This window comes from Colias eurytheme, chromosome 25 (assembly GCF_061535395.1).
Source record: "Colias eurytheme isolate Ceu_HAF_F1 chromosome 25, ilColEury1 Martin Lab GWU primary, whole genome shotgun sequence".
Lineage (NCBI taxonomy): Eukaryota > Metazoa > Arthropoda > Insecta > Lepidoptera > Pieridae > Colias > Colias eurytheme.
This window is the reverse complement of record NC_143004.1, coordinates 6,729,721-6,748,783: the sequence shown is the minus strand read 5'-3', so window position 1 is coordinate 6,748,783 and position 19,063 is coordinate 6,729,721. Positions and strand designations below refer to the sequence as shown.

General features: G+C 32.8%; 1 protein-coding gene across 2 annotated transcripts in view; it reads right to left on the bottom strand.

Annotated features, from left to right (window-relative positions):
- The window catches only part of eya (eya transcriptional coactivator and phosphatase 2), a 47,196-nt gene that overhangs the window by 21,201 nt on the left and 6,932 nt on the right, over nucleotides 1-19,063 (bottom strand). For both annotated transcript variants that reach the window (XM_090116153.1, XM_090116154.1), the window contains exon 2: nucleotides 1,429-1,632. In XM_090116153.1, coding sequence (XP_089972279.1) covers nucleotides 1,429-1,503 — 75 coding nt within the window. In that variant the 5' untranslated portion in view covers nucleotides 1,504-1,632. The remainder of the gene's footprint in view (nucleotides 1-1,428; nucleotides 1,633-19,063) is intronic.

Here is a 19,063-nt window from a genome sequence, read left to right as displayed (position 1 = left end):
GATCAAGGTAGGACTTATATTTAGAGAGTTATTTTTGAAATGAATGCCTGATATGATGTTAATTTAGATCAGGCAATTGAGCAAAAAATAAATTATTCTATATCAGAAATAACGACGACGTTAAATCAAAAACAGTATTAAAGAGTATAAAAAAGAACATGAGAGGCTTTACATATTCTAATTGTATCGAGTTATTTTCTTATAATTTTATGATTTTATAATAAATCCGTTTGGCACGTAGACTTTTTTTAATGTTTAATATCAGTCATATAGGAACACCCTGTATAATCTTAGGGAGAAATGAAATAGGTACTTTGTAACAAAGTATGTTATCACCGTCGTACATTGATTATAAATTATGCAATAAATTTACACCTCAAGAAAATACACATAAAGAAAACTTGTTATCCAACTTACAAAACGATGTATTTAACATCTAAGTATCTATTGCACATTTTCATAGTATATTCTTTAGAAGACCTAAACAATATTATATTATTTATTTATTTATTTATTTATTTACTCTTTATTGTACAACATATTACAATGGAAGTACATAAAACAAAACCATTTAAAATGTGCAAACGGCGGCCTTATGGCTCAAAGCCATCTCTGCCAGGCAACCTTCAGGCAAAGGCTTATTATATACCTACCTCTCCCTAATCGTTTTCATGAACAGTTTTAAAAAAAAAAGTCTACCAAATCAACTCATTTAATATTTTATCTGTACCTAATCACTCATCTATGTTCATTCTATATAGTCTGTAACACACCACCTACAAAAGTAACCTATCCGTTTTATCGCATACCAAATCCAAATTATCTACGTATGATAAGGATGGTCACAATAAAGCGTCGTATACCACTGAGTTATGATAGCCTGGTATCGCGTGGCTAACGACGCTCTGTTCCGTAGGTCCGTAACGCGACCACGATGTATTACGACTTTTTAATGGGCCCTAAAGATGAACGTATGAATGGGTAACACGACTCTGTAGCTTGGAATACATAAACAGTTTGTCCGCACTTGTGTTTGTTCGGACGATAAAGTTCGGTGTTGCTTACGATGGGCCCGAATTGTTTATGCGGGCCTAGTACCTACCTACGAGTATGAAAAAGTTGAAAGAGTTCAATTATAATATTTGCAAAACTGATAACCGCCCTTTAACTAATTCACTTCAGTTTATTACAAAAATTCTAAAGCGCAAAAAAGAACTTAAAACATATCGAAAAAAGCATGCAAAACGTGCGGGTGCAAAACAAAATCGTGCGATAACCGTGCGAGTGCAAAAAAACAAATAAGAAACTAAAGAGTGAAAATTACAAATGGCTAAATAATTTTTCAATTATGAAATTTAAAGTCCGATATGAAAATAAGAAAAAGAGTGTAGATCAATATGAATAAGTGCTAGATTTGGACTTTCTGACCTTGGGTTCTGTGTGGTCCAGACTGCATCGCGGGGACCCGCCGCCGAGGTAGCTACACGGCATCAATGTCACCATGCTGATTACATTCCGATCACTTAAACGTAAATGTCACTTTGACAGTTTTTTGCGCGGGAAACGGTTCGCGACATTTTTTAGCACATGTTCTACGTCCAGTCACTGAGCACACATTTAATCATCTCGTTACTAAAAGAGAGGTATGACATTAATTTCTTACACTTTTCATAGTTATTATAACCTAGCGTTACAGTTAATGTCGGAATCACAAGTATTTTTGGTTTTTACAATAAATTTTCTAGGCGGTAGATTGAAGAGTTATAGTAGGAAATAATGGTAATACTGTGGTTATAGCCACAGGTTATAGCGGTCAGAAAAATTAAGCAAATTAAGACTAATTCGTTTCTAATTTATGCTCGTAGTTATATTATATTAAAAAAGTGTCAACAATAATCATCACGCTACGCTGGTGGCTAGTTATTGAAAGGCCGTTAGTCATCGCCCTACATCAAACAGAAAAAAAAATAAAAACAAAAGAAAAAATTTACACGCACGTTCGGACCACCCACATGGTTTTCAAATTCGAATATCGAAGGCGTGTTCATCAAGTTGTCAAATCGAGTTTGACGTAATCGAGATTGTAATTTTTTTTAATTTTTTGTCTATGGCAGCTTCTGTTGCTACATGAGATAATTAACCAGTTTCAAAGAACTCATAACCGCAACACAAATAAGATGATAAGTGTGACTCATAGTATGACTTCGCAATGAACACCTATTATTTATTACACTTGTTTAATTAAAGGTAATATAAAATTATGCTTCTTACGTCTTGAAATTGTACCTATAGGTACATATTGTGTGGTTGTGTTAGCTAAAAAGCTGAAAGTATTGATTGGTTATGATTTTTTACATCTTAATTTCCCTATGGATACATGATAAGATGTTTTGAAACTAGAGAAAATGTTAAAATCATTACTAAACTTCATATAATTTTATTTATTTTAATAATATGTAGCTAGAGTATAATATCGAGGACCGAGGTACCGTACAGGTACATAATATAACTATGACAGGTAGGTGTGTAATGCCGTTGTGAGAAATGAGGTAGCTATCACGAAAGCTACTGGCCAGTAATAAAAAAACGATTGTCAGTTCCAGTTAAAAACGCTCCGTTTAAAAATTCAAATTTGGAAAACGTCAAATAATTTACGTTCCATTCCACGCTGGTACATTAAAAGTATGAAATGTTAGAATTAAAGGCTTTGAGCGTGTCCACGGGGGGTTACGGTAGCTATCCTCGCAGTGGGATACTATAGTGGGATGATACGTATGGGATTTGTGTTTTGTATTTTTCGGGCTACCTATGAAAGTTTGTTTACCAATTAAATTATGTTTATTGTAATATTCATGGAAAGCTACACGCAATGGTGAATGGTAGGACCTCATAAAATGTCTGTGCTGTGGCTCATACCTAGCGTTAGGTAAATTCTAAATAAATACCTACCAAATATGATAAATTTAATAAAATTTACTAATTGAATAAGAAATTAATTTCAGTGTAAATTTAGAAAATCGAATTATTTACCTATTGTGCGTAAAAGCAATCAATTTTTGAATAAAAAGAGAATTTTCCCAATTAAAAAATAATTATTCATAATTACTAATCGTGGAATTCCATCAACGTATGGAAGTTTAAAAATCGAATTGTGTTCCCAACATTGCATTAGTTTTGTTTTTTTAATAATTACGACTTGTAAGACTGGTTTGATTTGAATTTAGAATAACGTCGCATCGCCGTTTGGAATCGATAAGATGGTGTGTTTAGTGTTTACGATTGAATTTAAATCGATTACTCGTTTGCTTATAAAATATTTAAATGGACCGTACGTAGTAACTAGATGTTTGATATTCTTTGTTTACATTTCTTTTAAGATTTATGCGACATTGAGTTGTGAAGTTTGTATGACAAATACGATTTTATTGTGAACTATAGCGTTGATTTTCAAACTGTTAAACCATGTAAATTGTGATTCTTTTCAGATAAATAATCCCACACAGAGACTAGACATCAGTTTTTTCAGAATTTTAAGATGTGTTCGACATAATATTCCTTCTTTCTTTTACAACTTATCAAGAAAATATAGGTATGTCTTTAAATGGTGTGTTTTATTGCACGCCTCATATGCGAAGCGTTGAGGTGGGTACTACTGTCACTTCGCGCAAAACATCTGATTTTTCAAACTTAAAATGTCTTTATGTATCATACATTGCACTTGTAAGATAATACATACAAACACATATTAAGAAAAAACACTATTTTTAACGTTCATGATATTTTTGATGTCATTTTTGTTATTTAAACTAGTTAAAAACAGTTTAAAAAAGTTCTGTCTTGGACGTCCGTGTGTCTGTATGTGCGGATCCTTTTTCTTGTTAACACGATAGCGACCGAAATACTTTCGAATCGAGTCTTTTTTTTTCTCTCTTACGCTTGAGTATGCTCAGGAATAGAACCCTTTCATTTTTCAGGGTCTGATTCGATGTGGTTTAATTGTTATTAAATAAACAAAAATAATAATTAATAAATATTTATTAAAAAAAAATTATGAGGCGTGCACTTTTGGATTTTCCAAATTATTTTTTAATATTGAGTAAAACATCCGTAAAATATAATTATTTTCTGTCACATATTCAATTATTGTTCATTTGACAACATTTTGATCTCAAATGTTTACCTACATTGGTATTTATGGACCGCTCCTGAGTTAGGTACTGTAAATATTTCCTATATTTCATGAAGATCCCACATTCAGATAAAATCAACATGAGTCACGCATAATTAGTAACTGATTTATGGCGTCATTAAAATATCTGTACAACTTTTTCTTTATTAATTCTCAAATCTTAATAGCTCGGTAAAATACACAAAATTGTATATAATTCACAATGCTAAAAGTTTATTCGTAACATCATAATTTCCTTAAATGTTTAAATTGAAAATATTATCTTTTAACAACAATAAATTCGCTGTTAAATGGCGATTGGAACATTCTACAGCGTACGTAAAAACAACGCATATTTAATTGCTATATTACGGTCCTGCGAATTAGAAGCGCACTAAATGGGCCTGATGACTCGCACGACGACAAAACGGTATCGAGATAACATCGACTCGAATAAATTAATCGATTTTAATCGCATCTGCCAAATTACGTGCAATCCGATTAGAATGCGCGAGCTTTATTTATAGAAATACTTTCGAATGTTTTTAAATTGCGTTCTATTTTCAAATTGTTCGCATTCTTTATCACGAATGTTATTTAATTTTACATACCTAGTACGACTCACTTATTACACTTATTATGACTAATTTTAAACCACATTTTAAACCCACGTATTTGCGTTTTTTTTATACACATTCTATGTCATTATTTATAATTTTGTATCACATCAATAGACAAAAATATTTTTTATCTATGCTATAGATTTGTACAATCTGTGCTGATATTCCCGCCGAAGATTGACGTCTTCCTGTCAAAAGTATTGAGTTACGAGCTGGGAAATGTAAATGAACAGTGCAGTTTATCTGCGATCGATTAAATATTCAGAACTAAATTGTAACAAAAAAAATATTTATTATCACATATTGTAAGGATGCTGGTAGGTAGGTAAAACATATAAGTAGTTAATACTTAAATTATAAAACCAACAAGGTACTAAATATGTGCCATGTTTTAAATTTTAATGTGGGTTTAAACTAAAACGATTTTGAAGCAGAACCTTCTCATTTCAGGTAGATTGAAAATCTTCAAGATCATCATACCTAATATTTTGATGCATGCTGCAGCCTGCAGCAGACAGCAATAGTCAGATCCAGGCTTAGGTATCAGGCAGATTTCTACAAAAAGGTCATGTTTCTCAATGAAATCTAAAAAATTAACGAAAAATTACGATTAGGTATTGATTAGGTAAGTATCTATACCTGAACCAGCCTGCCTTCGGTTCTTTATTTGTGAATTGTGGCCTATATTTTAATATGAAACCGGAATCAGTCATGTGAATTTAATAATAATAAGATATTAATAGGTAAAGGACCTACCTGTGTGTGTTGTGTTTGTGTGTGTTGGAATAAATGTTTTCTTTCTTTCTTTACCTAATTGATTTTAAACTTTTTAATAGGTTTATCGAAGACAAATTAAACATAAAAATTTTTAAAGGAAAATAAAACACGTTTTGTCTACAAAGATTTACGTAACAGCCGCGTCTGAATGAATTTGTTGACTTTACAACTTGTGTGTGTTGCATTTTTTATGTTTACTTTGTCTTTACGTTATAATATTTCCGATGACCTTCTGACCTTGTCAATGCTGATGAATTAAGTACACATTCATGACATACTTTGATTAAAAAAAATATTGGTTTATTTAATTATGTTCGATTGTAGAAGAATGCGCAATAATAGGTATCAATTAGGTAATGATTATTTTTTTAACAAAAAATAATCCTATACCTAATCAAAAAAGTTCAAATTGTTAGTTACAACTGGTCAAATTTGAAATAAGACAGTCAGGAAGGCACTAGTTTTTAAATACAGAATAATCAAAATCGGTTCACCCAGTCAAAAGGTAACGAACCCAAAAAATACAGCCGAATTGAACTCCTTTTTATGAAGTCGGTTGTCAGAACCATATTAATTTATCTATTCCCAGATTATTTAAACTACATAAGACATAAACCACCGAGTCCATTAAAAGTAAAAGCGACGTTGACACATCTAGGTTGTTTAATCTGTGGCTGTCATTATTCTCTAATCCCGAAATTCGGCATTGCTCCAGACAGCTGCGAAATTTGAATGAGGAACATCCGCGATGTCCTATCTCCTTCCCTCGACCCGCCCAACACAAACCACGCCTCTTCCGCCCGCCAAACTAAATTGAATTTCGAACAATTCGAATACGCTATCCTATCCTAGGATTCGATACAAACAACTCTCCTCTTTATAACAGTCAAATAAGACTTAATTTCGTACACGAGAGTTCGATAGAGACGAACAAAGCTTCGTTCAGTTTGCTCTTTTGTTGTTTATTCCATTGAAACGGGACAGATAAAAAATTACTGATGTGAAATTGTTGTTTATTATCCGATGTACTATTGGTCCGTTGTTTATCGACTTTAAACTTTAGACTTGGTTTCAATTATACGTTGTTTCTCTACTTCGTATTTTAATTTACGCTTCCCATCTTAGTTTGTATTTAGAGGGTACCTATTTGGCAAAGAGATTAGGTACCTACTAATTATGAGATGGTATTTTAAAAAGATACCAGAAAGGTATGTTGATTTGTATATTATATGGATACTAATTTAGCAATTAGGTTTAAGAATTAATGTTGTTTTTCATTGCTCTTATACCTGTTCAATTATTTTATTTCACAGCACATCTTTCTTAACAAAATTCGTTAACCACGGCTAATTCACACTCCTCTTAGAATTTTCTAAAATGCTAAATAACAAAATATTTAATGACAGTAAACAAAATATATTGTAGTCACAAAGTATAAATTAAGGGCCGATTTTTCAATGCTTGGATAAAACTTATCCGACCAATAAAGTATTAGTACACGATAATATTAAAATGTCACGTAAACTGTCCAATACGGGCAATTGGTATACTTTCTTAAAATGGTAGTTTTATACATTATTCGAAGAATAAGTTTTATCCAAGCATTGAAAAATCGGCCCTAAATAATATGATTTTTTAATTTTTATACTGTACTTACAAAGGGAATTTAAAACATTTTCTTATCATGCTAGTTAAACTGTAAATAAAACAAAATATGCAAGTAGGTACCAGGCTCGCTGAATTCACAAGGTGGTTGTTATTGTTTATAAAATCATCCTTATCGGGAGTCCATACTCTCTTGGTGGTCGCGGTGTCACATTATGTCATAGCTATTTAACGTTTAGAATGAGCAGCAATTTTTTCATTTAAATATGCTGTAAGTTTGTAGTGCTCTGGTACCTTAAGTTTATTATTAGTAGGTAAGTACATACTTATTTTTTGAAATATTAAATACACTCACTAACTAAGCTTTCGCCTGTGGGCTGTGCCCCTCTTTGTCTAAAACTTCACAAATTATAATATACCTACTAAATCCTTTCTAGAGAACCACTCTATCACACATACAGGAATGTACAGGCACTTCTATATTTTTATTCATTTCGTATTTAAAATGGAGTTTATATTCAAATTAACCTCTTACAATTACAATTGCATTACCCTAATTACTCGATCATTCTTCAAATAATTACCTAAATACATATATCCAAAATCGAATGTCATTCATTACACCCGGTTTTAACCGCATACTTCCGATCCAACGCGCAACGCCAGGCGGGCAGCTAGTCCTCAACTTGTTTATAAAATACACATAGCGACATAAAATCTATTTACAATATATTATGTTGCTGATTTATCAAAGTTGCGGTGTTATAGACCAAAGGTACCGACTGCATTGTCCAACACCTTATATGAAAAGTTCTTGGTATTGTCTCGAGTTACGTAATCATAGAATCATAATATTTTTTCGTGCGCGTGGAAGAGTTAAGGCGTAGTAAGTACTTTATATTTATGGTATCCTAATATTATATGTATCCTAATTACCTCTTCTCCCTTTAAAATTACTGCGATTTTTCAAAGAATTTGGCAACCGTATTTTAATGTAAGTACAAACTCGCATAGCTATTCCATCCGATCAAATATCAAAGATATTCACAAATTGAAATTACCAACGATAAGAATATTATGAACTAGAGGTCCGCCCCGGCTTCGCCCGTGGTACATATTTCGCAATAAAAGGTAGCCTATGTCCTTTCTCGGGTATCAAAATACCTCCATACCAAATTTCATGCAAATTGGTTCAGTAGTTTAGGCGTGATTGAGTAACAGACAGACAGACAGAGTTACTTTCGCATTTATAATATTAGTACCTATGGATAATAATTTATGAATTTATTAGTGAAAGTCCATTTCCAATAGGTACCTAGGCTTTTTTGGTATATTATACCTAGGTATAGAGAAGCCTTCGCCATTATGTTAATATAAAAACTATTTTATTACTTAATGCATATTATTAACCTCAGGATTAGACGCAAATAAAAATGTATTTATGGGTTATCTATTGATTTAGAATAATAACCGTATATCTTCCTACTACTAGATACCTATTCCCACATTTTATGCTGATGTAAATCGACTGACCGACATGATCGACTCAATCAAGTAAAAGTGCATCATCATGCATTCTTAGGAAAGAAAAAATAAAGCTTTTTCAGGTTTGCGTGATTCGTTGTTGTACAAACTTTTGTAACAGACCTTTCTAAAAGCGAGCTTCTAGCGTAACTAAGTTACACGCGTAACTAAGCAATCCTAAGTCCTAACTTTTATAAAAAACAGCGTATTAAATCACACCAAAAATATTTCGAATTCATCCGCCTAATTCAAATCTAATCCACATTAAATCTAGACACTTTTTATGAACAGATCGAGATAAGCGCGACAAAAAATGTGAAGAATGAGATGGGATGATAGGGCCGTTGAAAGGGCCGTGATAAGCATCTCTTACACATTTCGGGGACCCTGGTACATTGTATGAATTTGTAATTATTGTGATTTATGGAAAACTAGTTTTGAGCGCTGGTTTTACTTGTAATCTTTGTAATTTTCATGTTTTGGTTATAAATTCAATAATTTTCAATGTCTGGAATGTATAGTTTATTCGTGCTCATTATAAATGATTATATAATGTTTCTAATCAATTAAATAGTTACATATTGCACGCCTCATAAGCGAAGCGTTGAGGTGGGTACTACTGTCACTTCGCGCAAAACATCTGATTTTTCAAACTTAAAATGTCTTTATGTATCATACATTGCACTTGTAAGATAAAACATACACACACATATTAAGAAAAAACACTATTTTTAACGTTCATGATATTTTTGATGTCATTTTTGTTATTTAAACTAGTTAAAAAACAGTTTAAAAAAGTTCTGTCTTGGACGTCCGTGTGTCTGTATGTGCGGATCCTTTTTAGGGTTCCGTAGCCAAAATGGCAAAAACGGAACCCTTATAGTTTCGTCATGTCCGTCTGTCCGTCTGTCCGTCTGTCACAGCCGATTTACTCGGAAACTATAAGTACTACAGTGATGAAATTTGATGGGAATATGTGTTGTATGAACCGCTACAAAAATATGACACTAAATAGTAAAAAAAAGAATTGGGGGTGGGGCCCCCCATACATGTAACTGAGGGATGAAATTTTTTTTTTCGATGTACATACCCGTGTGGGGTATCAATGGAAAGGTCTTTTAAAATGATATAAAGTTTTCTAAAAAACATTTTTCTTAAAGTGAACGGTTTTTGAGATATCAGCTCTCAAAGTCGTAAAAAGTATGTCCCCCCCCCTCTATTTTTATAACTACGGGGTATAAAATTCTAAAAAAAATAGAGGTGATGCATGCTAATTAACTCTTTCAACGATTTTTGGTTTGATCAAAGTATCTCTTATAGTTTTTGAGATAGGTTGATTTAACTGTAATTTATTATATTTGCTGCTACGGAACCCTTTGTGCGCGAGCCCGACTCGCACTTGGCCGGTTTTATTCTTGTTAACACGATAGCGACCGAAATACTTTACTAATCGAGTCTTTTTTTTTCTCTTACGCTTGAGTATGCTCAGGAATAGAACCCTTTCATTTTTCAGGGTCTGATTCGATGTGGTTTAATTGTTATTAAATAAACAAAAATAATAATTAATAAATATTTATTAAAAAAAATTATGAGGCGTGCACTTTTGGATTTTCCAAATTATTTCTAATTCTAACGGCGAGTTTCATAATGGACGACATAACATAGGTTTTGAATATGATCCATTGAAATGTTACATTTTTTAGGCCTGACCTTGAGTTTTTTAGAGGACGCAATTTTATTTTTTTGATGTGTAGGGGGGGTCAGTGTGAAGCTATCACCAAGTTTGTGGGGTCGCCACCCTAGTCCCACGGCCGCCATCTTGAAAATAGCGGTTGAAATGGTTTTTACGATATATCTCTTAAACTATTTATCTGATTATTTAAAAAAAATGTTAACATTATTCGTTGCAAATTAAACTCTCTACAACTTAGGTTCAGTAACTTTTTGTCGTAGAACTATAAACAAAAAAGTTATAAGCGAAAATGTTCAGAAATTAGAGATGTTTATATTTTTCAATAAAACTTTTTTTTATAAGTTTACGAAGAAATTATTTCAGACCATTTTTGTAGATTGTTTTTCGTAGAACAACTTTTATTTACAACATTTTTTCATTAAGTAAATAGCTAAGGTTTTACAGCCATCCGAAGTGAGTACTATTTTAAGTACTCTTTACTATACAGAATACGATATATTATGTGTGTACTAATAATAATTTGTCAACAGTAATTATTTTATTTTTGTTATAATAATATTTTTAATAATTAATTTTACAATATTATTAATAATTAATTATTGAATCTTTTCCCCACAACCCAGGAGGTATAGTCTGGAAGTGCGTTTTTTTTTACGTCGAAAAGCAGGGCTGAAATGTTCTGCAGTGTGCTTCCATTGTTGTGGAGTCCGGGAAAAGAGCCAATAGCCAATTTATTATGTATAGTTACTACTGAAAAATAGTACTCACTACGGATGGCTGTAAAACCTTAGCTATTTACTTAATGAAAAAATGTTGTAAATAAAAGTTGTTCTACGAAAAACAATCTACAAAAATGGTCTGATATAATTTCTTCGTAAACTTATAAAAAAAAGTTTTATTGAAAAATATAAACATCTCTAATTTCTGAACATTTTCGCTTATAACTTTTTTGTTTATAGTTCTACGACAAAAAGTTACTGAACCTAAGTTGTAGAGAATTTAATTTGAAACGAATAATGTTAACATTGTTTTATTATCAGATAAATAGTTTAAGAGATATATCGTAAAAACCATTTCAACCGCTATTTTCAAGATGGCGGCCGTGGGACAAGGGTGGCGACCCCACAAACTTGGTGATAGCTTCACACTGACCCCCCCTACACATCAAAAAAATAAAATTGCGTCCTCTAAAAAATGCGACCCCAAATGTAACTTTTCAATGGACCAATACATTGCATGGGCAAAATGGGCAAGTTTAGTTTAGTTCAAAAAACAAAAAGCGCGAGCAGCGTAATTTGTAACTGTTATAATAATTTGATGATAGCTTTTGTCATGAGCTTTAATAAAAAAATTGTTTCTGAATCTATTCCATTGAAAATTCCTATAATCTTAAATAGGTACAATTTTTATCCACAAGTAAAGTAAAAGAAATAGTCGTTCGAGGTACCTACAAATAATTTCTTTATTTCTCTCATTCCAAAATCCAATTAGTCTGTTTGCCTCTATCGTCTATGCCTATAAGAAACAACGTAAGTGAATTAATTTTCGAGTAAGTACCTAATCATCTTTTGTCTATTATCTAAAATTTGTATTTGAATATCAAGAAGGTAGTCATGAAGGTAATAAAGTACACATATAGTAAGTTTATACTGACAGTTTTTCCATTACCTATTACCTAGTGTCAATTTGGTATCATAGGTTATCTATGTAAGTAAGTAATATTGCATAGCAACTTATTTATTCTGTGGCAATATCATAATTTTGCCACTATATATAAGTTATTTTTTCTGATATACAATAATCTTTTTACACATTACATTTTAGCGGATTCAGTATTCAGCTGACGTGACTGCATTGCCCGAACGTAAAATACAAACAAATTCTTAAGAATTCAAAACAACGTCCTGCTTATCCTTTTAAAGCCTATATGGATTCGAAATCTCAAAAAGCACACGTATAAATCGTGCTTGTTAAATTCACATCAGAATTGACAAATTTTGTAATGTTTTTGACTAAAAATTCATAAGTTTACTGAAGCTGAGTCATAAATTTTCGCAATAAATTCCCCACATTCCCAACACCGTCACGTGCAAATTTTTGAACTCCTCATAACTCGTTCTACCCTAGTTGCCAACGTATCAATTAAAATAACACTAAGATCGGCCACGAAACAAAAAAACGCGCGACAAAACGACCGAGACTCATCGAATGACCATAAGGTCCAAGAACAATCCACATGTGGCCACAGATTAACGAAAAAAAAAACAACAAAATAGGCACGCGTCTCTCTCTAACGCTCGAACGTTCCATATGGTTATCCCGTTCCGACGAAATGTTTCTCGGAATCGGCTGAGCAATACAATGCGTGTGTTGTGCGCACGAATTCTGAAATAAAAAGCCGTGTGTCGGTCGGCTTGTGCTAAATAGCGTTTGTTTGATTTCTATGATATTTTGGTACTTGATAAAGTGGAAGTTTCAATTTGTAATCGTTTGATGCATGTTATAAAATTCTTTTACATCGTGGAGAGAGAGTAGGTAATGTTTAAGTGTCACAGATTTTTAGTACGATCTAGTATAGATATTATAGGCTTTTTGCTTCTTGATTTTAAAACCTGGTAACATAATATTATAATTCCAACCTCTAACCAATGGATCCTTTTTAAATAAAAATTGTAATATGGATATCTTCAAAGAAAGTAAAATGTAGAGCTGGCGAGCTGCTATAGTTACATTATTATGAAATCTGTCTTTGAAGAGTTCTATTCCTATTTGCCTAAATTGGCATAAGTAATGTTACGCATGCTTTTACTATATATATACTTGTGTATTCTGGATGTTGGTATGAGTGAAGTTTTGTGAAAACGGTTAACTCATAATGAAAAAGAGGGTATGAAAATTTGTACGACCCACGCGGCGTATACTAAGGGCGTAGGTATACATTCTTACTTATAATCTGAATTATATTCGATATTATTCGCCTTTACAATACACGTCCCTTGAACAGAAAGATAACAATAGAAGCCATTGCAATATTATTGATAAGAACTACCAGGCTCACATAACTCTATCGAAAGCTAACGAGACAGAAGCTGCGCCACCCAAACCGGAGCCTAATTAAACAAAGCTAGTGCAAAATAAACAAAAAACCGCACACGTATAGTCTTTGCCTACTGAGCCGTGTATTCTGCGAAACGTAACTGCTTAAACCCTGGCGCGTCGGGATTGCTTAGTGAAGTCAGCCATGCTCTAGGGATGCGGCTCTTTATCGATGGAAATGTTCAGGAATAAATTATGAGGTTCATTAATTCATTGATAGTATAGATTTGGTAATTTTTTACTGAGTTGTTGTGGCAATTGATTCCCAAATGTGGTACTTGCGATCTTGCTTAGAAAATATGTAATTGCAAAAATTGTAACGGTCATAAAATGATAAATTGATTATTGTAAATCCAAAACGCCTATGAAGAATATTGAATTAGTGTAAAACAACCAATACGTTGTTATTACAAATAAATGGGTGTATTTATAGCAAGTTAAACTAGAAATATCGACAATCCGCACATCACTAACGAGCCCGTGCCGTAAAAAGAGGACATCGCACACTTCATTAATAAAAGGTTAAATAATGTCGAAGACGTCATTTTCTCCGTCGATATAAAATTACATCCAATGCCCGGCTGCTCAAAAATAAATTAACGAATATTATTAGGTTAAGAAATAACGTGGTGGTTTGGTTGTAGAGATGGAACCGAATTTGTCGATTATCGATAAAATTTCGATTATATTAACTCTCTTTTTTGTTATAAAAACAAATTCGGAAATGGAGTGTAATTGAAGGATTAACCGAATTTGTCGATTATCGATAAAATTTTCGATTATTTTTCGACTCTTGTTTTAAATGTTTAGAAAACAAAGTTCTGGTAAATGGAGTGTAATTGAAGGAGTATATGTTTATTTTGAAAGTGATTGATTCTGAATTTAAGTGTTTAATTAATAAATTAATTCGTTTGTTTTTCAATGTTATTTGTGTTAAATTCCGTTACAATCGAAGGGTAGGTCCATTGTAAAAAGAATTTGTAGGCATGTTATAATTTAAATTAGGTATCAAACCACGAAGGTCGTAAATTCCATTATGTTTAAAAATGAAATTTCCCCAAGAAAATATCAGTATTATTTCATTACATATTTTAATGTAAGTTTATTAATTTAAATCTTCACGAATATTACAAAGAGGAAGATATGAGGAATTTCTACTTATCCATACTAATATTATAAATGCGAAAGTAACTCTGTCTGTCTGTCTGTTACTCAATCACGCCTTAACTACTGAACCAATTTGCATGAAATTTGGTATAAAGATATTTTGATACCCGAGAAAGAACATAGGCTACTTTTTATCCCGGGAAAATGACGCAATCCCGGAAATCCCACGGGTTTTTCTTTGACTGCGCGGGCGAAGCCGCGGGCGGAAACCTAGTAGGTATAAAATATTTCATTTTTATGTTTACAGTAGGCAAGTATACCCATTGAAATATTCAAAGAAAGTGTTTTAAAGTGTACTGCACGTTCGTACATTCTTCTACGCAAGACTTGCCTTAGGTTTTATTTGTTTTGCACTATCTCAGTTGAGTTAGGCTCAGGTTTTCCAGGCTTCTGTCTTTGGTTAAGTGTGTACGTGTGTGTATTCAATAATCCTTCTTCTATACTTATATAGGTAATAATCTATACGAATATTATAAAGCTGAAGATTTGTTTGAATGCGCTAATCTCGGGAACTACTGGTCCGATGGTAGATAGCCCGTTTATCGAGGAAGGCTATAGGCTATATTATATCATCACGCATATTATTCAGATTATTTTGTGTAGGATCGCTATTAGGCCGGGAGTAGGTATAGCGGCAGAAGAAATTTTCATGTGGCTAGTTTCTCTTTGCAGATGGATTTGGAAAAAAAATGCTTTTAAGTACGCAGATGCATTTTACATATGTTTCTGTCAGATTCGGGTTTATTTAGGATCAGTAAAGAAATATTTGTAAAGAAATATTTATAATAAGTAGGTAGCAGTGGTATAATATGACTTTGCCAGTCAGTTGAATTCACGGCGTAATCTGTCTGGAAATGAGAGGTACGGCCCCAATAGGCTGAATGGCCACGGCGTCAAATGTGGAAAGAATTACATGACTTGCAAACATTGAAACCATAGGAATTAGTATACTTTGGTATAATATTTTTCCTTTTTGTATCCTGGCGTGGCGTATGTAGGTATCTACATAACCATAAATTTGTCACAGTTTATAATCGTAGCAGAAAATGTGTATATCTTAATCTGTTAAGCAGTTCTTAAAGTAGGTAACTTTTCACTTATGAAATTGATGATATGCTAACTATACGATAGGTTTCATTTTATTTTCTACAAGTTTTAAAGGAAGTTGAACCAAAGTCATTCATGGCCATTTCCAATATTCAAACTACGGTTATAGATAGACAGCTATCGGAGATAGCTATCAGCTATCAGCTATCTCCGATAGCTAGTAAGGTTCTATCTATATCGTAAGATAGATACGATATTGCGAACGGCCATTACTGGCTGACGGCTGTCAAAACGTAATTGGGACGCTCAGATAGACAAATTCAAAGAGAAAAATATACCTCTAGTAAGCAGTTAGTCCTTCAGACGATAGATAGCGATCAGAGATAGGTTAGCTTATCGCTAGTAAGCTTATTGGGACGCCAAAACAAAAGATGGATAGCATTTTCTATCTTTAGTAGGGTCAAACCGAAGATAGATACGATATTGGGAACGGCCATCAAGGTGGAGGTAGGTGAGCTATTATTCATAAACATAATGTGTAGGATATTAGAATTTCTGGAATAGTCAGATTCTGCGCTTATTTTGTGAGAGAAATCATAACAGCATTTTTAATCAGCTTCTTGATTTTTAATCGTTTATTATCAACTAGCTCTCCACCCGCGGCTTCGTCCGCGTAGTCTTAAACCTATAATAAATTATATAATAAAACCTTCCCCTTGAATCACTCTAACTATTAAAAAAAACCGCATCAAAATCCGTTGCGTAGTTTTAAAGATTTAAGCATAGGTACATACATAGGGACATAGGGACAGAAAAGCGACTTTTTATACTATGTAGTTGATTATTAATATGTTTTTAAATAAGCTGTCATTTCACCTAATTTAAAGCCACAAATGTAACTTAAAAGCATCCTCAATAAATAGATTAGTTGCAGATGTGATGGGATTTAAGATTTAGGGTGATTGTAATTTGTATTTGAATTGGAGAGAAGGGTTATGACACCATCCCTCACATTTTATATTTTTCTATGGTAATAATAGCAAAAATTAATCTTATTTAATGTAAAGGGATGAAAGTTCATGAATTATGTCCACTGTAGGTGAACCAGAACTTATGACAAGTACGAAAGAGATTCGAAATCTTTAGAATGTGGTACCAGCTTCAGTAAATATATGTACCTATAGGTAATGGCTTTTTAATTACGAAGAAACCAAGAGCTCCTAGAAGAAGCTTAATGTACTATATTTTTATATCTATACTTTGTATAATATTATAAAGCTGAAGAGTTTGTTTGAACGCGCTTATCTCAAGAACTAGGTACTTACTGGTCTGATTTGAAAAATTCTTTCGGTGTAAGATAGCCCATTTATCGAGGAAGGCTATAGAGCCACGCGGATGAAAATTGTGTACTATGTTTGTTTCTAGCCTTTAAAGATTTATATTCAAACTAACTTTCCACCCGCGGCATCGCCCGCGCAGTTAAAGAAAAACCCGCATAGTTCCCGTTCCCGTAGGATTTCCAGAATGAAACCTATCCTATGTCCCGGGGTAAAAAGTAGTCTATGTCCTTTCTAAGGTATCAAAATATCTCTATACCAAATTTCATGCAAATTGGTTCAGTAGTTAAGGCGTGATTGAGTAACAGACAGACAGACAGAGTTACTTTAGCATTTATAATATTAAGTATGGATTTTTAACGAAATCGTTTCTGATGTTTCGCTATGAATGAACACTGTTTTGAACACAATCTAATCAAAAGTCAGAAATTATGTGAACTTATGTAATAGGCTGGTACAATTACAAATGACCCAATATTTTCTGTCAGTATCTCCCGGCCTATAAGTATCCTTTTGCTTAATTATTTATCGTTAAAATGTAGTCTTGCGCAGGTTTGTATTTCCTACTATGTAGACAGTGTAACGGATTAATCTTAAAAGCGAATAAATGGCGATTTAAACCCGTAAACTATTTAATTCCACACGACATATTGTTATCAAACAGACATATTATGTGTTTTAGTATTTTTCTGCTAGTACGATGTAGCGTTTGTCAAATATAGCGATATTTGGAAAACAAAACATCGGTACAAATTATTAAATCGTCCTTACAAGTTACAGATATTATAAGAAAGTAAATTAATTATTAGCAGGATTTGATATTTTTAATCGTTATCCCAATGGATAATGGTTTTTTTATTTTTAAAAAAATAAGAAGAGATTATTAATTATTTTGCTGTATTTCTTGCTCTAACTACTGTAACAATTTCATACATAGGTGCTTACTTTACCTATTACATATTATTAGGATCTTGTAAGCTTATTTTTTACATTTTATTTTTACTTATATTATTCTTTACATTTTATTTTTACGTAGGTACACATTTTATTTATGCTCTCCCCGACTCTACCCAGGTAGAGAGAATTATTTTGTAAATAGGGCATGCACCCGGGTTTTTCGGAACCGGGTAAACCCGGGTTTTTTGATGATCTTGAGAACCGGGTCTGAATAGTATGAAACCCGGTTCTCCCGGTTCCGACCAAAATATTAAAATGTAAAGTTTTATTTATATTTTGCTGCATTATTTATTTATTTTAACGAATTTATTCTATCTGGCAACGTCAGACTCACGCGAATTTTCGTGCCACGCCTCAAGCGTGGCTCTGATTGGTTGTCTTACCTTAGATGCTATAAGTTTCTTACGGTTGTATTACCAAAAAAAAATAGGCTTCGAAAATGACAAATATTAGGCTACTGAAATATTTTTATTAGATTTGTCGTGAATTTGAAAAGCTGTTGATTTTACTGTTTCATATAATGCTCCAGTCATGTTTTTGTTTTTGGTATCAAGCAGAAAATTTATATCGAATACTCAAGTCTTCAGTCCCTTGATGCTGTGAAAAAGTCAAACTCACAAGCCAAGGCATCAAAAGATATAGTCCATTGAATAAAAAGTTCTAGAGTGCGTGAGTTAGTAACGTAAGATGTTTCTTCGGAAACATGTCAAGAGTCCCTAGGTAATAAACATACTAAAACCCCGGGCCACTAGGAGGAGCCCCGGAGTGGGGGGAGGGGGGAAATGGGTCCATTTTTTCATTTTTCGCTTAAATTTCAAAAACGGTACATGTTAGAGAAAAACTTTCAAGGAAAAGTTGAAAGGCCATAAAATTATCTACAAGTTGTACCTGAATCATTTTTTCCTATATCCTACCGTTTCTGAGTTATACGTAGTAAAACATGATTTTGGCTCAAACAATTTCCACATCAATCGATCAAAAAATATTTCTTTCTTCCAAAAAACTCAAATGTGCAACATGTGATCGGTACTGATAGATTGCTCTTAATTAGGTCTAAAATTGGTTAAATAAA